Source organism: Nerophis lumbriciformis, linkage group LG38 (genome assembly GCF_033978685.3).
Source record: "Nerophis lumbriciformis linkage group LG38, RoL_Nlum_v2.1, whole genome shotgun sequence".
Taxonomy (NCBI): Eukaryota; Metazoa; Chordata; class Actinopteri; order Syngnathiformes; family Syngnathidae; genus Nerophis; species Nerophis lumbriciformis.
This window is the reverse complement of record NC_084585.2, coordinates 14,501,612-14,525,703: the sequence shown is the minus strand read 5'-3', so window position 1 is coordinate 14,525,703 and position 24,092 is coordinate 14,501,612. Positions and strand designations below refer to the sequence as shown.

The window sequence follows — 24,092 nt, the reverse complement described above, 5'->3', positions numbered from 1 at the left end:
ATTTTATTTTAATCATAAGTTTGAAGAAATATTTCACAAATATTCTTTGTCAAAAAAACAGAAGCTAAAATGAAGAATTAAATTAAAATGTATTTATTATTCTTTACAATAAAAAAAAAAAAATTTACTTGAACATTGATTTAAATTGTCATTTTTAAGGTATTTTTTCTCTAAAATTGTCTTTCTGAAAGGTATAAGAAGCAAAGTTAAAAAAAAAATAAAATAATTTATTCAAACAAGTGAAGACCAGGTCTTTAAAATATTTTCTTGGATTTTTAAATTCTATTTGAGTTTTGTCTCTCTTAGAATTAAAAATGCCGAGCAAAGCAAGACCAGCTTGCTAGTAAATAACATTTAAAAAATAGAGGCAGCTCACTGGTAAGTGCTGCTATTTGAGCTATTTTTAGAACAGGCCAGCGGGCGACTCATCTGGTCCTTACGGGCGACCTGGTGCCCGCGGGCACCGCGTTGGTGATCCCTGGCATAAACGCTTGACCCCGGCCAGGCTTTGTTGTATTGTTTTGTATTCTTAGGATTTATACTTAACATGCCCTTAAAAACTGTCATATTTTTTCTTTACATGACTCCTCAATGTCACTGCTTACTTACTGTTTCTGGCTCTGATTGACTGATTGTTCTCATTCATACTATCAGCTACTGATTACTCACCCACGTTTGACTACAGCACTCATAATTTGGATGCAGGTGACCAGCCAGGACCTCACTAAGCTAGCTAAAATCATTGCATACTAGCCCTCAACTGGACTTGTTTTCTTAAAATTCTAGAAAACTTTGGCTGGAACACCTTTGGGCTCTTTTGAAAGAAACGTTCTCAGTACAATGTTGACAACAATACCATATAAAAATAAACTTGGTCCCTTTCGAGGCCGCGGGGCTGCTGGAGCCTATCTCAGCTGCATTCGGGCGGACGGCGGTCTGGACAAGTCGCCACCTCATCACAGGGCCAACACAGATAGACAGACAACATTCACACTCACATTCACACACTAAGACCAGTTTTGTTTTTGCCAATCAACCTATCCCCAGGTGCATGTGTTTGGAGGTGGGAGGAAGCCGGAGTACCCGGAGGGAACCCACGCAGTCACGGGGAGAACATGCAAACTCCACACAGAAATATACAGAGCCCGGGATTGAACTATATTTTGAGGCACATTCAATAAACTCCTGTGCCACCGTGCTGCCCAAATTGCATTACATTATTCAGTCATACTTTAAATATCCCAGACTTTACTATTTTTTTAAAGTATATTCTACATATGTTCTGTCCTAAATTAAGTGTTAAATGAAACCATATTTATGTCTTATATTTATAACAGTGCAGCATTTGTCTTATTTATATTGAACCAATTTAACCTTATTGATTTGGCTTTTACCTGATAATCATTATTTTATTGAAGTCATTTGGATTTTACTTAATATCCTATTAGTCATGCAAGATTGTATTTAGATATATGTATTTATTATTTATTTACTGTATATAGAAATATATATATACATAGTCAAGGTTTCTGTGGTTTATCCGTTTTACAGTGCTAAATTCCGGGGTAGAGAGGAATATACGTTAGGTCAGGAAAAAACACAAGAGGCTATATCATCATCAGGTTTCCCTGCTCGTCAGGGGATTTTATTGAATCTTTATTGAATCTTCAATAAAACCTGCGAAACAGGCTTGTAGGGATGATATAGCCTTTTGTGTTTTTTCCTGACCTAATGTGTATATATATATATATATATATATATATATATATTTTTTTTTTTTCCCTAATAATCTTCATATGTCTTTTATTCTCTATCTCTACGCATGGTTCTTACTATTTTTCACGTTTTATTATTTTTATTTTCCAACGTTCCTCAGATGAGCCATCTACCTCAGGGGTTATCGGCCGTGCTTGTGGGGGCGCCTTTGTGTCAGCGTCCTGGTGGCCATGGCCTGGTGACCTCCTGGTGCAGATGGATCCTGTGATAGTGTTTACTCACATGTCTCCTCTGTACTCAGCCATGCAATCATCGGTTCATATAGTTGCATATATGTGTATGTTGAGTGTGAGTGTATGTGTGTGTGTGTGTGTGTGTGTGTGTTTGTGTTTGGTATCTGTGTCTGTGCGTACGTATGTGATAATGGGGGATATGGGTCACTGGGGTATTGTTTTTAACTTTGCAAAGCACTTTGTGTTGCATTTATTTTATGTATGAAAAGTGCTTAATAAATAAAGCTTGACTTGATTTGATTTGATTTGATTTGAAGGTAACCAGCCATTGGAACAGTGTACAGTTAGTCTTGGTGCGGTCCCTTGATTTTTATCTTTTGTATGATCCAGTTTAATCCAGTTTGCTGTTGAAACTCACATTAGCACAGGTACAATACATGTTAACAAAACCTATGTCTAGCAAAAATGGCAACCCGCCACCCACAATGCATTGCTAAATCACATGCCTTTTCGAGAACCAATTGCAATGTCATTAGAATGGAAGTACCCGTGTTAGCATTGAGTTATCTTGTGGTAAAAGCGGTCGCTGTAAGGCAGACTAACAGTCGCTCGAATGGAATCACCCTCGTTAGCATTCTATTCAGTTTTATCTATGGAACCAGGGGGCACCTGAGATCAAAAGAAGTACAATTGGATTTGATTGGCTTTCATGTTCCTGTCTCGTACAAGCGTGCATGCCCACCCAAAGGAAAAATCTTTGCAATACAAAAGGATAAGAAAAACAAAAAACGGATGCAGTGGCTGTTGAACAGGAGCGCGAGACCATGAATGATTCCAAACACACACATTACGACTTGGCGTTTGAACCAGGAAGAGGGCGGGGTCACGATGATAGAACACGATCTAACTGACTGTGACATACAGCATCTTAAATTGGCTGCTGGTGCCAATCAAAAGTTTAGAAGCTCAGCATTATTTCAAAAGCTGAGTGTGGTAATGAGAATATGTGGAAAAAATATACGCACCTGACGATAATCAGTCATGTGAGGCTCAGCGTGGCCTAACGACTGTATTTACAGTTTCTAACTGGTCTACCACTTGTGTTTACTGAGCCTGCAGTTATAATTGTAGCCTGGAATGTACAGTATGTCATTAAAATCTCAGCAAACTAAGCTTTCCAAACAGGGGGCGACATAAAACTCTGGCTTCATTATGGGTTAATCAACACATGTTCCATTTAACAGCACGTTTCGACTGTAGGTGTGTTGACACGTCTTTATTGCTGCCAAAAAAATAAGCTTCAGCGAGATTTAATTGCATTTTAGTACAAGTCTTGATGCACTACTCTTTATACTGTGGATAACAGCAATGGGTCAAACAATACTGAAGCATTGATGCATTATGGAACACAATGAGTGATACTGTGTCAGTTGGTATTTGTGTCACAAAAAAATATGTGATCGACACAGCTGCTGTGTCATTGGCCAAACGGTGTTCATCGGGAAGTGTTTCTTTTGACAGTTGGAAAAGCAACGTCTCGCGTTTGACATCAGTTTTTGTCCTTATCATCGCTCTAAATCAGAAGCGTCAAATTTATTTTAGCTCAGGGGATGCATGGAGGAAAATAAATTCCCACGTGGGCCGGGCTGGTAAAATCATGGCGTAATAACTTAAAAATGAAGACAGCTTCAGATTGTTTTCTCTGTTCAAAATAGACCGAGCACCTTCAAGAAAGTGTACAAATCATGATGTTTATTCTACACTTACATGTTGCCGTTAAGAGTATTCTATCTTCATGTGTCGTCATTTATACCCTCTGAACAGTTCAGTTTCAGTTTATTTCGAACAAGCGTACCATACAATGTAATGCATCACATATTTCCTGTTGTTTCATTACAACATGTCCGAAAAGGAGTAGAAAGAAGGAGAGATTATTTAATCCTACCCCTTTTCCTATCATAGAAATGTTATCCCATTTCCTTGTTCTCTGTTTATAACAGAACAGTGAATACATAAATAAATAATATACCATAACTAGGTAAACAAATATTAAATAGAAAAAAAAGTTCACAATGTTGATCATATATACAGTCGTGGTCAATAGTTTACATAAACTTGTAAAGAACATAATGTCATGGCTGTTTGAGTTTCCAATCATTTCTACAACTCTACACCAGTTCCATTGGCAGCAAAACAGGCCCAGAGCATAATACTACCACCACCATGCTTGACAGTAGGTATGGTGTCCCTGGGATTAAAGGCCTCACCTTTTCTCCTTCGAACATATTGCTGGGTATTGTTAATTTAAAGTTAAAGTACACGTGATTGTCCCACACACACTAGGTGTGGCAAAATTATTCTCTGCAATTGACCCACCACCCTTGATCACCCCCTGGGAGGTGAGGGGAGCAGTGAGCAGCAGCGGTGGCCGCACCCGGGAATAATTTTTGGTGGTTTAACAACAATCCCAACCCTTGATGCTGAGTGCCAAGCAGGGAGTGGCCAAACAGCTAAATTTGTGTTTCATCTGACCACAGAACTTGTCCTCCAGAAGGTCTTATCTTTGTCCATGTGATGTCCCCCCAAACACACGTCAAAAGTGATAAAGGAATGGCTAAATCAGGCTAGAATGAAGGTTTTAGAATGGCCTTCCCAAAGTCCTGAATTAAACGTGTGGACAATGCTGAAGAAACAAGTCCATGTCAGAAAAACAACAAATTTAGCTGAACTGCACCAATTTTGTCAAAAGGAGTGGTCAAAAATTCAACCAGAAGCTTGTGGATGGCTACCAAAAGGGCCTTATCGCAGTAAAACTTGCTAAGGGACATATAACCAAATATTAACATTGCTGTATGTATACTTTTGACCCAGCAGATTGGGTCACATTTTCAGTAGACCCATAATACATTCATAAAAGAACCAAACTTCATGAATGTTTTTTGTGACCAACAAGTATGCGCTCCAATCACTCTATCACAAAAAAATAAGAGTTGTAGAAATTACTGGAAACTCAAGACAGCCATGACATTATGTTCTTTACAAGTGTATGTAAACTTTTGATCACGGCTATATATGTATATATATATATATATATATATATATATATATATATATATATATATATATATATATATACACATGAAATCAACGAGAATTTTAGCTTCCTGATTGCTCTTTCAACTTGTTTTTGATTCCTTTAAGACGTTGATGCCGAGATGTTGTCAAGCCTCCCACACCATTACATAAATGTGATGTTTAGTTTTTTTTGGTGTGAAAAGTGCCAATACAAACAGGCCTGAGTGGCTCCTTGCTGTCGAAAATTATACATGCAAGGAGCAGAGGAAAGTGACTGTGATTTTCAAGAGCGACAAGCATCTGAGAAATATGTTAATGAAATCAACAACAAAAGCAGTTATTGTCGTCCCCGTTCAAAAAAGACGTGTCGCATCAGACGTGCGTAAGAATTCATTGCCTTAACCGCCGCAGCTCAATTAAAGACAATTAGAACACGTTGCAAAGTTGCACCGCTGGCGTGATTGCACCATAAATTTGCAATCCTTTCTACCAATGCAACACATGAGGTGAGACATGGCTGGATGACAAACAGGCAAATGAAGAGTGTGTAACTGGTGTGCACGTGCGAAGGTGAGGTGTGCACCCAGGTGTGATGGAGAGAAGAAGAAAAATAGAGAGCAAAGAGAGGCAAGTGATGGCGCAGGTGTGCATTTTAAAAGATGAATAAATAAATAAAACTGCTTTCTAATTTTGCTTTAAGAAATAGATTAAATGTAAGACTTCTTAAGATTAAAAAAAACAAAAAAAAACGTAACGTTTTAGCTGTCTTTTATTTTGAAATCCCCCTCTCCTCAAAATATTTTTATTTACATTACTGTATGTGTTTTTTTTAACTTCCACCCTGAACTTTATGTAAAACTTTTTCATTTGCTGAAACATCTGCACATGATTTGAACACATCAACCACAATTGGAATTAATTGTATTAAAGAAGCTATAAGTTAGTATCCTGAAAATGCTTACTAAACAACAAATGTAAACACAGGATTATGGTAAATGTCTAATTTACAGGGTGTAGACCAGAGGTGTACAAAGTCAGGCCCGGGTGACATTTGCGGCCCGCATTTGGGGTTTTGTTGGCTCGCAGTATATTATCAAAATAAAATCCAACAAAAAAAGAAAACTAAAAATGTGAGAAAAAACACCAAAACTACATAAAGTATTGCTAATAACCTGAAACTTTGATGCTAATATGATACACTTTGTCAGCTACAACATGAAGCTGACATAAGGTTTTGTCTTTAAATATATTAAATATGTTTGTAAGTTTTATATATATATATATATATATATATATATATATATATATATATATATATATATATATATATATATATATATATATATGTATATATATGTATACATACATTGAGGTTTCTGTGGTTTATCCGTTATACAGTGCTCAATACCGGGGTAGAGCGGAATATATATATTTTTTATGTTATTTTATTTTTTAAATCCCCTGAAGTGCAGGGAAACCTGAGAAACAGGCTTGTAGGGATGAAATAGCCTCTGTGTTTTTGTATATATATATATATATATATATATATATATATATATATATATATATATATATATATACACAAAATAGCCCTTTTAGTATGCAACCCTTGGTGAAAAATGTTTTTGGACACCCTTGGTCTAGACATATGTTATGCAAATATAACATACATACAGGTGAAACTAAAACTATTTTAATATTGTGCAAAGGTTAGTTGATGTCAGCAATTCAACTGCAAATGTGAAACTAATATGTGATATAAACTCATTACATTCAAAGTGAAATATATGAAGCTTTTATTTGTAATAATTTTGATGATAATGGCTGACAGTTTTTGATCAATCCAAATGTTCCGAGGTTTTCATTTTGAGGTTTTCATAAACTGTAAGCCATTTACATAAAAAAAAACTACATATATCAACAGATGGCTTGAAATATCTTGAGTTGCATGTCATATATTAGTTTCACTTTGTAAATCTAATTGCGGGAATAAACAAAGCTTCGCAAGATATAAAAAAAAGTTTGTGTTTCACCGCTATGTTATACAATACATTTTAAAGCAATTAACAATGAATAAATACATGAAGAATACATAAATTCATGTAAAACATAAATACAATTACAAAAAACTAAGATAGTTAATAAAACATACTTTGTATATTAACATTTATCAACTACATACAATCTAATTTGTATTAATACACTATATTATATATGTATTTAATAATAATACATCGTAAATATCCAGACTATCGAGACACTTGCACACTCACTGGCCATGACATCAGAGACAGTTGTCAAAGTGATAAAGGACAAAATAATCAACATATTGTTTAATTAGTAGTTCTCTGGCAAAGCCAATCAAAAGTCGTCATTATCATTTTTGTAAAGGCTCCATGTTTGTGTGTGAACAAACAATAAATGGCGTGCCTAATGAAGAGGCCAGTGAGGATTGTTACAAATGGAACCTCTAGTGTGCTCCAACATGGCTTAAGTCCAACAATTTGGAATTCGACCAAAAGTCAATATACATTTAATTTGTCACATTTGTGGCTTTTGGGTTATTTGCTGTTTTTTTTAATTTTTTTATTAGTTTTCGGTGTAAATTCAAATGAGGGCCGGGTTGAATTGTATCTATAGAATAAATAAAAACAACCTGCGGACTGCCGCACTTTGGATAAGCTCTCATGATGCTCATTCAGATTGTGTTAGACGTGGGAACTTCCAATATGTCACAAACAAACAAACAACTTTGACTCTGATGACCAACCTGCGTTTGAAGGTGAGGACCACGCCCAGGAGGATGATGATGAACATGAGGATGCCGGTGATCACGCCGGCCAGTTTGACTGAGCCGTCCACGGGCTTCTCGGGCTCGATGGCGTCCGAGTCCTGCGTGGACGCGCCTACATATCAGAGCATACAGACAAGCATGCACACACACCCACACACACACAGACAGTCATGGGAAAGTAATAGTGTACAATAAGCCAGGTGGTGCACACATACAGTATTGCACACATAGCACACAAACACACACTCACAGGCAACAATCCCAAGGTGAAGATGTTGTCCACATCCCATTCATGAACTCAGCATGCAGGGAGTGACATCACGAGTAATGAACACAGAGCACACTTGCTGTATGTGTGTGTGTGTGTGTGTGTGTGTGTGTGTGTGTGTGCGTGCGTGTGTGTGCGCTTGACATTTTGTGTACGCTCTGTAAGAATAACGCAATGACTCTTCTCAAAGAGTTACAAAGTCAAAGATGGTGCTATCAGGGGCAGAAGATAAAGCACAAAGTTTCATGTATTCAAAATTTCTCCGCAAACAAACATGTCAGGTTGACTCCTTGTCAAAAAGCAAAATTTGAGTCTCATGTGACCGAAGGCTGGAACGGTTTGCAAAATCCACGATTCGGATCTTAGTATGGTTTTGTTGTACATTGTTTGATCCTTCATGACTGTCTTAGACTTTTATTTATTGTTTCCTTAGGTTTTGGTATTATTTTTGTTACGGCTCGAGCGCAAACGGCTGCGCAGTCTGAGCGCGCCTCTGGACACGCCCACGGGCGTTCCTCTCCAGCCTCTCCCTCACCAATCAACACACCTGTCACTGATGAGGACACCACACACTACTTAGACCAGCGCCTCCTGCGTTCCAGTGCCAGAAAGTAGCTCCCTGTATTGTACAGTAAGCCAGTGCTTCTCACATATTTTCTGTTACTAGGAATAAGAAAATATTTTGCCCGACCCCCACACACTCTCCACTATGACTAAAAATAGTATATTTTGTCGCTAAATTCGTCATGAAAATACCTCTGCATAACATTGTAAGCTTATCAAAAATAAAGGAAACTGTTACGTCTTGGACGCATGGTTGTGGTTGTCGTGTTCCTTCCAAGGCAGGAGACAAGTAGGAGCGGAGTGCAGGTAAGATTTTAAGTATATTTAATAAATAAAAGGCAGGACAAAAATACAAAAACAGAGGACGCCAGCAAGCGTGGAGCTAAACAAAAAAACCAAAATGTCACCAAGGGTGATAAACAAGGAATGCTAGCGTGCACAAACTTACTATGAGGAGAAAACCAGGGGAAACGTAAATGTTGCGTAGAGCAAACATTGACCCAGCACTTACTGCTGGGTGACAGGAAACTATAAAGGGGAGTGATTAGCCAAAACACCTGGTGGAAACACTAATTGCAAAACTAAGACAGGTGAGGAGAATCAGTGCCCATGGAAACCAAGAATAAACAGGGAAAGAGTGTGCACCCAGGAAACAGACTAAAGCAGAAACATAACCAACATAAATCATGCCATGATCCGGGTAACGGATCATGACATAACCCCCCCCTTAAGGGACGGATCCCAGACGTCCCAAACAAGAATCCCCTCCCCTACAAAAAACCCCCCAGAAAGTCAAAAGTCACGGGAGGGTGGAGGGAGGACTTGGTGGTGGGCCGCCAGGCCATGTGTCCCCGAAGGCACCGGGGACAAGTCAGGTGGCGGCGGCGGGTAGATTGTCGCCGCAATCGTCGAGGCGGGCGACCTCGGAACGGCCATGTCTGTGGCCGTTGAGGAGGCGGACGAGACTGGCGCCAGAACCTCAGCAGTCTTTGAGTCCTGTACCAAAGTCTGGGGCGTCGCTGCTGTTGGCGCCAAAGGCGTCCATGAAAAGTCCAGAAACGACAAGGTGGGCGGCCCCGTGGTGCGGCCCGCCGGACACGAGGAGGTGGGCGGCGCCGAGGTGCGGCCCGCCGGACACGAGGTGGGTACGTCGTAGGCGAGGCAGGCGCAGGAAGCGTCGTCGCCGTGGTAACAGGAGGCGCCGTCGCCGTGGAAGCAGGAGGCGCCGTCGCCGTGGAAGCAGGAGGCGCCGTCGCCGTGGAAGCAGGAGGCGCCGTCGCCGTGGAAGCAGGAGGCGCCGTCGCCGTGGAAGCAGGAGGCGCCGTCGCCGTGGAAGCAGGAGGCGCCGTCGCCGTGGAAGCAGGAGAAGCCGTCGCCGTGGAAGCAGGAGGCGCCGTCGCCGTGGAAGCAGGAGGCGCCGTCGCCGTGGAGGCAGGAGGCGCCGTCGCCGTGGAAGCAGGAGGCGCCGTCGCCATGGAAGCAGGAGGCGCCGTCGCCGTGGAAGCAGGAGGCGCCGTCGCCATGGAAGCAGGAGGCGCCGTCGCCATGGAAGCAGGAGGCGCCGTCGCCATGGAAGCAGGAGGCGCCGTCGCCATGGAAGCAGGAGGCGCCGTCGCCATGGAAGCAGGAGGCGCCGTCGGCGTGGGCGGAGCAGGAGGCGCCGTCGGCGTGGGCGGAGCAGGAGGCGCCGTCGGCGTGGGCGGAGCAGGAGGCGCCGTCGGCGTGGGCGGAGCAGGAGGCGCCGTCGGCGTGGGCGGAGCAGGCGGCTCGTCTGTCGGCGTGGGCGGAGCAGGCGGCTCGTCTGTTGGCGTGGGCGGAGCCAGAGGCGGAGCAGGCGGTTCGTCTGTCGGCGTGGGCGGAGCCAGAGGCGGAGCAGGCGGCTCGTCTGTCGGCGTGGGCAGAGCCAGAGGCGGAGCAGGCGGCTCGTCTGTCGGCGTGGGCGGAGCCAGAGGCGGAGCAGGCGGCTCGTCTGTCGGCGTGGGCGGAGCCAGAGGCGGAGCCAGAGGCGGAGCAGGCGGCTCGTCTGTCGGCGTGGGCGGAGCCAAGGACGAATCAGGCAACGGAGTCTCTGTGGGTGGTGGATGTCTCAGCTGGACTGCTGGGTTGGCCGTAGGGGGAATCATCACCTGCAGTGCGGAGAGTATACTTCCCATCTGTTTCTCCAATGCATCAAGGCGGGCATCTTGGTGCTCCGCCATGGCGTTGACGCAAGCCCCAAGAACGCCAAACTGTTCCTCCTGTTGTCCAAGTTGTTTGGACTGTTGGTGTAATGCCCTTTTTACTGGGTCGGTCTCTGCGGGGTCTCTTGTGCTTTGCAGCGCTGGAGCAGGAGGTGGAGAGGATGGCGTTTGCAGGACCACCAGGGTTGATGGTGGCATCAGAGTGGCAGGCATCCGGGCTGTCGGCGTGGGAGGAGAAAGAGGAGTGGGCGGAGTGTTCTCTGCTGATTGGGATTGTTCCTCCAGTTGCAGTTCAATAAGTACCTTGCGGTACCACTCATCCACCCAAGCCGGACTGTATTCTTCAAGGTTTTTCCCAGAAGATGACTGGGCTGGAACAGGAAGTGGAGAAGACCGAGCAGCATGTGGTACAGCAGACAGAGGAGACGGAGCAGGAAGTGGGGCCGAGGCAGACAGCGCCCCCGCTGGAGAAGAGGCAGGCAGCATCCTCAGTGGAATGAGGTCTGCTTGCCCCGCTGACACGCTACCAGCACTGGCCCCCCCCTCAGGAAGCAGATTCCAGATGCTAGATGGAGCTGGTGGGGGGAGCGCTTGTTCGGCGGGAGCAGAGGGTACGGGCGGGTGGGCTCTAGGAAGCCTGGAAGCTGGCCTTGTGCGTGTGCGCCGCTGGCGCCTCTCTGGACAGTTGCCAGCAGGTGGTGTCTGAGGGGAGGAGAAGCCGTAAGGGAAGAGCCTGGCAGACAATGTTGAGGGCAAAGTGTCCGTGTTGTACCCCCTCTGCGCCTGCGCTGAGCTAGCCCGCTGCCGGAGCCTTCGCGTACCAGGTGGGGTGGACGACGTCCGGGTGGCTTGAGAGTGGGGGAGGAAACGGGTAATAATCAAAGTAATATAAAATGTCCTTATCGATACATCCCTAATTATGGTCTTGTATTCCATTTCAGTCTTGTGCAGGTCTATAATGGTCCTTTGACAAGTTCTTTGGCCTTGGTGGTGGAGAGCTTTGAATGGAAGCTAGCCTTTCTGTGACAGGTGTCTTTTATTGGGACTATTTTCTTAAAGGGACAGTACTCAATTATGTGCTTCATGGGACATAACCAATGTGTGTGTGTGTCAGAATGTTTGCTGCTTGGTAGAGGATCAAATACTTATTTCCCTCATTCCAACAAACATTCCTTTACAAGCATTATTTAATGCTTTTTATTTTTATCTTTGTAAGGATAAACAAACAACACCAACAGAGAAGCAAATATCGATAATCCCAACCGTATTCGGAAGATGATGAAAGGTCTGCGTGGTGCGGTTGAAGTTCTATTTGACATTTAAGCAGTTCTAAGGAGAACATGTCCTTGCTTTAAGAGGATTCTTGTCAAAGCGGCAGAAGATTCTTTCAAAATGTCAAGTGCTCAAAAACACCTTCACTCAAAGACCACCCGCCAATGTTCCCGCGGGCAAACGCAAACATGTTTGTCAGGCTGGCCGACCTACTCGGTCAAGGTCACGGTGCGTTCAAGGTCATGTGCTGCACGCAGAGAAGCGTAAGCAAAAGTGGGAGGTGCAGGAGGGGTCAAACCTGAGCTGTGTTTATCCAATCTGAAAAGATCAGAAGGTCACGGCAAGTGAAGTGTGAGAAAGGGGAAAATGTTTTTAGGGAAAGGTCAGAGGTCAGATAAGTGAAGAATAAACTAAGAAATGTGATTAATTCTAATGTTTAAATCCATAACGGTATTATTCATTTATAAATATAATTAGTTACCAGGAGGGTTGTACAGTATACCGGTACTGGGATAGTATCGCGGTACTAATGAATCAAAAACGGTACTATACTCTGTTTGAAAAGTACCGGTCCCCGGGCATGACAGCGCGTCGTCACAGAGGAGCATGTTCGGCAGCACACAATCACGGAGTACTTACATACAGACACAGTGTGTAGACAAAAAAGGGAGAACGGGCGCATTTTGGCTTAAAAACAAACAATAAAGGTGAAGTTATAACACTGAAACGCCCACAGGAAGAGGTGCTTTAAGACATGGCTAGCTAGCTAGCGGCAAACGTTCGTTCGCAGTTGGCAGTGTTTTAGCTTCTTCTAAATCACTAATCCTCGCCTCCATGGCGATAAATTAAGTAAGTTTCTTACAAGTATCATCCCTGCAGGACGAGGAATAGCTAAACATGCTTCACCACACACCGTAGGAGGATACGATAGCTAACCGCTAACAGCAAGCTAGCACCCTGAATGTAAACAAATGCCATGGGTGGATCTACACCTGACATTCACTGTAATGATACCAAGTACAAAAGTGTATCTAGTCGATACTACTATGATTAAATCTTTTTTCTTGTTTTAAAATTCATATTACCGTATTTTTCGGAGTATAAGTTGCTCCGGGGTATAAGTCGCACCGGCCGAAAATGCATAATAAAGAAGGAAAAAAACATATAAAAGTCGGTCTGGAGTATAAGTCGCATTTTTTGGGGAAATGTATTTGATAAAACCCAACACCAAGGATAGACATTTGAAAGGCAATTTAAAATAAATAAAGAATAGTGAACAACAGGCTGAATAAGTGTACGTTATATGACGCATAAATAACCAACTGAGAACGTGCCTGGTATGTTAACGTAACATATTATGGTAAGAGTCATTCAAATAACAATAACATATAGAACATGCTATACGTTTACCAAACAATCTGTCACTCCTAATCGCTAAATCCCATGAAATTGTATACGTCGAGTCTCTTACGTGAATGAGCTAAATAATATTATTTGATATTTTACGGTAATGTGTTAATAATTTCACACATAAGTCGCTCCTGAGTATAAGTCGCACCCCGGGCCAAACTATGAAAAAAACTGCAACTTATAGTCCGAAAAATACGGTATGTTTATAAACTCAGGAAATATGTCCCTGGAGACATGAGGACTTTGAATATGACCAATGTATGATCCTGTAACGACTTGGTATCGGATCGATACCTAAATGTGTGGTATCATCCACAACTAATGTAAAGTATCAAACAACAGAAGAATAAGTGATTATTACATTTTACCATAAGTGCAGCTAAAACATTTTAAAGGAACAAGTACCCAGAAATTAACAGTAAATGAACAAGTGGATTAATAATAATTGTTTACAGTTTGTCCCTCATAATGTTGACAAAATAGAATATAAATGACACAATATGTTACTGCGTATGTCAGCAGACAAATTAGGAGCCTTTGTTTGCTTACTCACTACAAAAAGACAAGTTGTCTAGTATTTTTACTATTTTATTTAAGGACAAAATTGTTCTTCGATTGCAATAAGAAACATATGTTTAATGTACTGTGAGATTTTTTGTTAGAATAAAGCCAATAATGGCCTTTTTTTGTGGTCCCCTTTATTTAGAAAAATACCGAAAAGTATCGAAATACATTTTGGCACCGGTACCGGTACTAAAATATTGGTATCGGGACAACACTAGTTACCAGGCAGAGTAACTTTTTGGAGTGCCCCATACAACTTATTCACTTCCAATACGATCCAGGTATTGGAGCCTTGAGTAATGGCCGATACCGATATTAATCTGATACGATATCAGCGTAAGTCATGCATACTTATATTGTTGTGCAGTGTGGAATGTTACACAATGTTTGATCAACTGAAATTATTCGGAAAAAGAAATGAAAAACACCAACCTTATGACATTTTTATGTTTTTGAAGTAGTGTGGTAATGTGTTTTATGGTGGCACAGAGTGACCATAAATAACTGATGAAGTTAAGATCATGATGCAGAAAGTGTAATGATGCGGACAAGTTTGTAACTGGATACTTTCTAATATGCTGCTGCCTTGGAGACTTGGTAGGTGTATCTAATATGCAACTTCACTTAACACTTAACACTTTATATTGACAAATGTGCTGTTTTAGACTGCAATATTATATAATGAAGGATACTTATTTATTTGAGCTTGTATGATTAGCTCTGGTCTAGCGCTTAGTAGCCTATGGCCTACCATGTTTACTTTTTGTAAATTACCACGACAATACAGAAAAGGATCAAACTTCTGTGCTTATTGGAGGACATTTAAAGACTTTATAAAGTTAACTATCTGTCTAGCTTTACACAAGTAAACACAATGTAAAACGGCTTAAATCAGAGATTTTAGAGACACATACATTTGTTTCAGGTATAATGACCTTTTAATGACTAATATTATTCGTTTCTGGTACTTACTTTTTTTTTCTTTTTTCTGTCCAGCGGTCTTATTTTGGTTACTATTTGCCTTCTTTTGCCACTAATTCTCCTGTCTGAGCAATGGCTTTCTCATCCATTCCTGATTTTCATTCACACCTGTTCCTGGTTGCCAATCAGGATGTTTATATGCCAGCCCTGTCCTCTGGGCTGGATCATTGCTTGACTTTTGTGCTTTTTGCTTTGTACCTTAATATGCATAGTTTTCCCCGATGCTACCTTGGGTCGGCGTGGCTCAGATGGCAGAGCGGCCGTGCCAGCAACTTGAAGGTTCCTGGTTCAAATCCAGCTTCTGCCATCCGAGGCATGGCTATTGTGTCCACTTCACCAACCTTGCTATTGTCTACCCACCGTGGTTAGTGCCTTCCATGGTAGGCTTCACTCTCAATTAGTGTTGTCCCGATAGCAATAATTTTGGTACCGGTACCAAAATTATTTTGGTACTTTTCAATACTTTTCTAAATAAAGGGGACCACAAAAAATTGCATTGTTGTCTTTATTTTAACAATAAATCTTAGGGTACAGTAAACATGTTTCTTATTGCAGGTTTGTCCTTAAATAAAATAGTGAACATACTAGACAACATGTCTTTCCGTAGTAGGTAAACAAACAAAGGCTCCTAATTTAGTCTGCTGACGTATGCAGTAACATATTGTGTCATTTATCATTCTATTATGTTTGTCAACATTATTAAGGACAAGTGGTAGAAAATGAATTATTAATCTACTTATTCATTTGCTGTTTATATCTGCTTACTTTCTCTTTTAACATGTTCTATCTACACTTATGTTAAAATGTAATAATCACTTATTCTTCTGTTGTTTGGATTAGTTTTGGATGATACCACACATTTGGTTATCAGTCCGATACCAAGTAGTTAGAGGATCATGGTCATATTGAAAGTCCTCATGTGTCCAGGGACATATTTCCTGAGTTAATACACATAATATGAATTTAAAAAAAACAAAAGAAGATGTTGTGATGCCAAAAAATAGTAGTATCCACTAGATACGCTCCTGTACTTGGTATCATTACAGTGAACGTTAGGTGTAGATCCACCAATGGCGTTTGATTACATTTTGACGCCAGTGAGCTACGGTGTGTAGTGAAGCATGTTTAGCTATTCCTAGTCTTGCAGGGATGATACTTGTAAGAAACTCACTTTATTTGTTGCCATGGAGGCGAGGATTAGTGATTTAGAAGTAGCTAAAACACTGCAGACTGGGGCTGGACTTTAGCCGCTGGCTAGTTAGCCATGTCTTAAAGCATCTCTTCCTGAGGGTGTTTCAGTGTTATAATTTCACCTTTATTGTTAGTTTTTAAGCCAAAATGCGTCTGACTCCCTTTTCTGTCTACACACTGTGTCTGCTTGTAAGTATTCCGTGATTGTGCGCTGACGAACATGCTCGTCTGCTCGTAAACCAGCAATGACACGACGTGACGACGACGGGGGCGCTGGTGGACCGGTACTTTTTAGAGGCGGTATAGTACCGAATATGATTCATTAGTATCGCAGTACTATACTAATACCAGTATACCGTACAACCCTACTCTCAATGGGTGAATGCGATGTACAGCTTTTTTCTCAACACCCAGCACCAGGAGATGACATCTAGTTTCTTAGTGACGTCGTTATTTTGTAACGTTGTTATTCCAACGGCAGCCCGGGGTGAATCCATGCACCTGCCTTCCCAGTTAGCCCCAGAGGTTCATCAAAGCTTCATCATTCCTCGCTGCCATCCTCGCTAAGCTTCACCTGACACATTAGCGCGCGACCCCCATTTGTCAACACTTGACCAGCGCGTGGGTGCCCAGGTCGACCAGTTTGACATGTCACAGTAGAAGAGGCCATCTGTTGATGGGATCAGCTCCGTTAGCAACCCCCACCCCAGTCCCGGTTTGACTGAGCTAGAGCTAATCCAGCCACGCTCAGGAAGATTGATCATGGATGGCGGCTCATCAGAGAAGAGTTGAGGAGGCCATTGTGCGGTGGATCCACCCTTAAGTCTGCCAGGTGCTGCAAAGGCTTTCATTTTTGTCAGGCAACTGGCAAGCAGCATCACTGCAGACCCCCCACACCCTGGTGTGAGGTGTTCAATCTCCTCCCCTCCGGCAGGCGCTACAAATCACTGAATGCCAAAACAACCCGTCATAAAAACAATTTATTCCCCCTGGCTATCACTCAGATGAACGCTAAACAGTCACAGAGTGTCACACTTGTTTTGCTGTGAAATAAGCCTGTAACTAATCTGTCACTGTGAATGCACTAACTCATGTTCACTTCATCATCTTTTTTTGCTCTAATCACCACTGCATTTTATTACATATTAGTTATTTAAGTACTTAATATTTATATGTTTAGCTTACCGTTTATATTTATTATTGAGCACAGTCTACCAAGTCAATATCCTTGTGGTTTAAACCAGTGTTGGTCAACCTTTTATGAGCCAAGGCACATTTGTTTCATTGAAAGGCACACCACAAGCAGAAATCATTAAAAAAACGAAACTCAGTAGCCGATGTTGACAATAAGAAGTTGTTCTCGCAATTGTTGGATATGGATTTAACCTCACTATAGTTCTTGTCTCAAAGTAGGTGTACTGTCACGACCTGACACATCACGCCATGACTTATTTTGGTGTTTTCCTGTGTGTAGTGTTTTAGTTCTTGTCTTGCGCTCCTATTTTGGTGTGTTTTTGCTGTTTTGTTGGTATTTTCCTGTTGCAGTTTCATGTCTTCCTTGAGCGCTATTCTCCACACCTCCTTTGTTTTCGCAATCGAGACTATCTAAGTTGTGCGGACGCTATCCTTCTTTGTGGGGACATTGTTGATTGTCATGTCATGTATGGGATGTACTTTGTGGACGCTGTCTGCTGCTCCACACGCTGTAAGTCTTTGCTGTTGTCCAGCATTTTGCGTTTTGTTTACTTTGCAGCCAATTCAGTTTGTTTCGTTTTGCACAGCCATGCCTGAGCTTCAATGCCTTTTCTTAGCGGCACCCGCCTTTTGTTTACTTTTGGTTTAAGCATTAGATACCTTTTTACCTGCACTTTGCCTCCCGCTGTCGTCTGCATATTGTGATCACGAGAAACCATGTTCCCGACTTCTACAAAGCATTTAGCTACCTACAGCCACCTACTGATATGGAATAGTATAATATGGTTACTCTGCTGAGTTCTAGACAGCACAGACACTCAACAATGGTGCATTAATTTCGGATTTTAATTACTGGTTTGCAAAAAATATTTTTTACTCAATTAGGTGAAATTACATAATATCCCACGGCACACCAGACTGTGTCTCACGGCACACAAGTGGTTGAAAAACGCTGTTTTAAACATACTTCGCCAATAAAGACTGGCTCACTTCCGTACCTACAATTCTTAGTCTTATGAGTGCATAAGTGTTAATACTGAGAAGTAGCAAAATGGAGAGCACTGTCAGTACACGGATGTTGCGCTCAAAATGGTCAAAATGATGAGGGCACAGTGATTGAACACTTGTCAAATGCCCTCGGTGGCTGCCATTTGTGCAATTTACCACAACAAAGGACAGAATAAAAAGCAACGGCTAAATAGCAATAGTAATTTCCGGTACGTGTGCAAAGACACTGATAGATTTGAAACAGCACGACGCTGTCAACGGAAAATAAGATGATGTGCTCGCCCAAAAAGAGCGTTTAAAGATGTGTTTATGAAGGTAACCATGACAACAGTATTTATATGTACATGTTGTATAATGCTGCGTTTCTCCACATTTTTATTTGTTCTTGTTGTTTATTCTGCTGAAATTGCACAATGAAATAATCACAGGGGAATTATGGGTAAGACCGCAGATATTAAAAAGTTAATCTCATCCAAATAGAGAAGATTGATTCTCACAGTGGCCCCGAATGAGATATTAGGTGTATCTTTATTTTACGTGTGTGTGTGTGTATGTGTGTGTGCATGTGTGTGCGTGTGTGTGTGTGTGTGTGTATTCTTGTTTATGCTGTATGCGTTCCCATTCAGCAGAGAAATGCATGTAAATATAATGTGTCCTATAAGATTACATATTTATTCACACATATGTTGACCGTTAGCGTTAGCACTTATACATTAGATGCATGCATGCATGCATAATGGATGTCAAATTAATGCAACCCCTGTCTGCAAGCCTGTCTGCATGTGCACTGCGCACCTTATGCAAGTTTAATGTTTAATTTATGTGCGGCAGACCGGGAGGCTGGGGTGGGGGGTGTTTACTGGCTGCATCTACTGCGGATTAGAGTTAGCATGACTGAGTATGTTTAACAGGATTACCGATCTGTACTACGCTCTGTGTGTGCGTGTGTGTGTGTGTGTGTCTGTTAGTGTGTGTGTGTGTGTACTTTATAGATTGCAACATGTATTATTTGTGTGTACATTTCCACGGACTAAATGTGAATGTTTGCACAGTGTTTTTTGTTGTTGTTTATCATCTTATCCCTCTTTAAGAGCCAGTATGAAGGTGTGTGGCTGTGCGTGAGCTATAAACTGTACACATAAATCACACCATCACATTAAAGGCCTACTGAAACCCACTACTACCGACCACGCAGTCTGATAGTTTATATATCAATGATGAAATCTTAACATTGCAACACATGCCAATACGGCCGGGTTAGCTTACTAAAGTGCAATTTTAAATTTTGCGCGAAATATCCTGCTGAAAACGTCTCGGTATGATGACGCCTGCGCGTGACGTCACGGATTGTAGAGGACATTTTGGGACAGAATGGTGGCCAGCTATTAAGTCGTCTGTTTTCATCGCAAAATTCCACAGTATTCTGGACATCTGTGTAGGTGAATCTTTTGCAATTTGTTCAATGAACAATGGAGACAGCAAAGAAGAAAGCTGCAGGTGGCAAGCGGTGTATTGCTGCAAGTGTTGTGCTGGATAACGCACCCCCGCCGTAGAATGCACCCCCTGACTGTTGTGCCGGATAACACAGCCGGTGTTTCATTGTTTACATTCCCGGAAGATGACAGTCAAGCTTTACCATTGGCCTGTGGAGAACTGGGACAACAGAGACTCTTACCAGGAGGACTTTGAGTTGGGTACGCAGACGCGATACCGTGAGTACGCATGCAGCTGCGGCTTCCAAACATTTGATCGCTTGCCCGTACGTGCGTGCCGCTATGTGCATGTTGAGTTGTATTGGCGGGGTTATATGGACGGGAGGGGGGAGGTGTTTGTTATGCGGGATTAATTTGTGGCATATTAAATATAAGCCTGGTTGTGTTGTGGCTAATAGAGTATATATATGTCAGTGTTTCCCACACATTCATTTATTTGTGGCGGCCCGCCACGAAAGAATTACGTCCGCCACAAATTGATTTTTCGGCTTTTGACTCGCTCGACCGCTCATAAAAGCAATGGGACTCTGTCTGTGAATGTACCTTGTAGTTACACCTCCGGTGCAGTAGGTGGCGGTAGCCTACTATGCATTGTAACTCCGCCAATAGCACTTAATTCACCTGGTGGGCCAGAAGAAGAAGACGAAGACGAAGACGAAGACGAAGAAGACGAAGACGAAGACGAAGACGGACGGACGGGATCAAAATACGAGGGTAATATAGCTTATAGGTAGATAGGCTATAGGTGCATCGCTCGCGGCTCGTCATATATTTAGCGTTAATCCGCGATTTCACCGAGCCTGACGCTGCTTCATTAACACCGCCGCTGTTTGACTCGGAGTCTGGGGCAGACGCACGTAATAACAATCACCCGTTTTCTTACCGACGAGCTAACGTGTCCAGGTTATAACCCTGTTGTCAATAAACACACGTGGAGACGGTGCTTCATATACTACATTAATACTCAAGCTAAAATGTCCACTGTAGCATGTGAATGCAATGAAAAGAATAAAATCTGAGCCAACCAGCTGTTAAAATGTTGTCCAGGTTAATGTTTTGGCCATTAAAGGCCCTTCATTTCAAGATTTCAACTGTGATCGGGCTTTAAACAGGTGGCTGACCTGTTCAGATGGGTGTAACTGCTACTGGTCAAATAATGTGAAATAGCATTTAATTTTACATGTATGCAATGCCATTTAAATGTAACTATAGATAATAATAATAATAAATACTGTGTAGTGTTGTAAATAGTCAACGGGAAGGATTTTAGTAAGATATAAGCCATGAGCACTACACAGCCAGAAAAAAACCTAGGCAGGACAAGTAAAAATATTGGGGCAAGTAGATTTGAGAGGCCGGGCAAGTAGAAAAATTAGGGCGGGGGGAAGAGGTGAGACTCAGCAAACACTGAAAAATAAAGCAGGGTCAGATCAGAAATGCACTTTTCTCATGAAAAGGGTCCTAATTTATATTCCACACCACGACAAAACATACACCTCTGCCTCTGTCTCACTTTATGTTGCTGGTAAATAATATGGTTGTAGTAGTAGGATAAAGTTAAATTATTTAGTATGCACTAATTAAAGGGGCAGAGCTTTAAGAGACATTTTAGCTTTTATATTTTATAAGATATATTTTTTGTAAGAACCACAATTAATAAATATATTTCAGTGAATAACTAATTGTTCAAATCTGTATATAAATATGTACATAAAGTGTTGTAATTATATTCCAACTCCGCATTCTTCTTTGTCATCGCCGCTGCCGCCACCGACCCCCCCACCCCCCCGCCCCCCGACCACACCACCACAAATAGATGCCTGCCCTGTGGGAAACACTGTATGTCTTGTGTTTATTTACTGTTTTAGTCATTCCCAGCTGAATATCAGGTCCCACCCGCCTCTCACAGCATCTTCCCTATCAGAATCGCTCCCACTGCCCTCTAGTCCTTCACTCTCACTTTCCTCATCCACGAATCTTTCATCCTCGCTCAAATTAATGGGAAAATCGTTGCTTTCTCGGTCCGAATCGCTCTCGCTGCTGGTGGCCATGATTGTAAACAATGTGCAGATGTGAGGAGCTCCACAACCTGTGACTTCACGCTACTCGTCTGCTACTTCCGGTACAGGCAAGGCTTTTTTATCAGCGACCAAAAGTTGCGAACTTTATCGTCGATGTTCTCTACTAAATCCTTTCAGCACAAATATGGCAATATCACGAAATGATCAAGTATGACACATAGAATGGACCTGCTATCCCCGTTTAAATAAGAAAATCACATTTCAGTAGGCCTTTAAACATATGTTTCTTATTGCAATTGGTATCGGGACAACACTACCACAGAATTACTGCGATTAATCTCATGCTGAGATTTTTTGTGGTAAATAATCGGGGTTGTCACAGACTGCTTGCTTTTAAGGGGGATTAACAGTGCAAACGTATTTAAACGTGATTAATCGACCGAGTACAGACAAATGCTTAATTACAATGAGTACTTGTTGTCATTTTTTTTTCAGAAAGCTTTGTCGTTATGAGTAAAAGAAATGATAGCGTTAAAAAAATGTATGACCTTCAACCCCAAAGTGAGGTGAAAATTTTATGCTGAGTGAGATAAAACAAACACCTTTTGGGTTGCTTTGTGAGTGTGTGTGGGCAAGTGCGTGCGCGTAAACCAGTGTGGGTCAGAGATCACTTTGGACGGCGCCGATTCTGTCTTTGACTCTTGTATTTCAGTCACGCTCGCTGACACCCACGTCAGCGCTCGGCTAACCACGAGCACCTTGTTGCATCAGCGGCATCAACAACCGCAGCGCAGCTCGCTAATGGTAACGGCGATTAAAAGTGACACCTCGCACGCGTCACACGTCTTCACCATAATGAGGCGTCTGCATTCAAGTCACAGCCTCGCTGACTGGGGACGAGGACGCCAAGCATTGGCCATTTCCATGTACAAGTCTGCGCGACTAGCTTCATTAACTGCAGCGAGCGTGCTAATGATTTACTCAATAACAACCCACTGGAGAAGGTATCCAAGGTCATAGGTCTAATTGGAATGTAATTGGTCACCGCTTTACTTGTCAAAATGATAAGATGAGTGTCTTTGCACTTTTAACCACTCCTCTCTTCAACGATTGACATATTTGTCTTTTACTACTATTACTGCTAATCATCTTCATAGCAATAAGATAAGGCTCTATTAATAATAACGGTAGTGATAATAATTGCATTTATATCCTCACTTGTCACATTGCAAGTAAATATTTATAAATGTAAAATTAAAAAAACTAAAGATCATTGGGCCTCATTCAGCAACCGTTCTTAAGAACAAATTGTGTTCTTAGGCCCACTTACGAAGCTTTTAAGGAGATTTTTGTATTCACCAATGTTTTCTTAGCTGGGATTTGTTTGTAGGTAAGAACAAAATCTACGAGGGCTCCAGAGCACTCTTAGGGTGGCCTATTTGTTCTTAAGTGGGACAAGTTCTTTACTTCTATTATCTAATGTTACATTAATTTCATAGATAGATAGATAGATAGATAGATAGATAGATAGATAGATAGATAGATAGATAGATAGATATAAATATGTATATATATATATATATATATATATATATATATATATATATATATATAAAAATATATATATATATAATATATATATATATATATATATATATATATATATATATATATATATATATATATATATATATATATATATATATATATATATATATATTTATATTTGTATATAAGCGACTACCAGCTATGACCAAGATGGCGCCAGTATGTGCTTTGGCCTGCCGTCTCTCGCTGTCAGCTCTGTTCGTTTTTGTGTTTTTTGCGTCTATTTTCGTCTCTGTCAGCTCACTGCTTGTGTATGACCGCCAAACACTGTTGGATCTTTGCCCCTCTCTCACTGATATGATCAACTTCGACGTTGGTTTTTCGACGTCCCAGTCAGCTTTTTCACCTGGCCGGATTCCTGCCTTCCTTTCCCGCCCCCTGGCTCCTCTCCCCCGGCGGAAGCGTCTCCGGCGCCGCGGTAAACGTGGCGGCCAGCTGGTGAAAGTTAGGGCACTCCTGGCCCGGCTTCCCGTGGCTTCCCGAATGAGGAATGGTGCGGTATTCGGTCTCCTCCTGCACC

At 41.8% G+C, this 24,092-nt stretch overlaps 1 protein-coding gene across 9 annotated transcripts in view; it reads right to left on the bottom strand.

Annotated features, from left to right (window-relative positions):
• Positions 1-24,092, bottom strand: part of ptprt (protein tyrosine phosphatase receptor type T) — a 555,785-nt gene that overhangs the window by 191,339 nt on the left and 340,354 nt on the right. For all 9 annotated transcript variants that reach the window (XM_061932272.1, XM_061932263.1, XM_061932264.1 and 6 more), the window contains one exon: positions 7,795-7,930. In XM_061932272.1, coding sequence (XP_061788256.1) covers positions 7,795-7,930 — 136 coding nt within the window. The remainder of the gene's footprint in view (positions 1-7,794; positions 7,931-24,092) is intronic.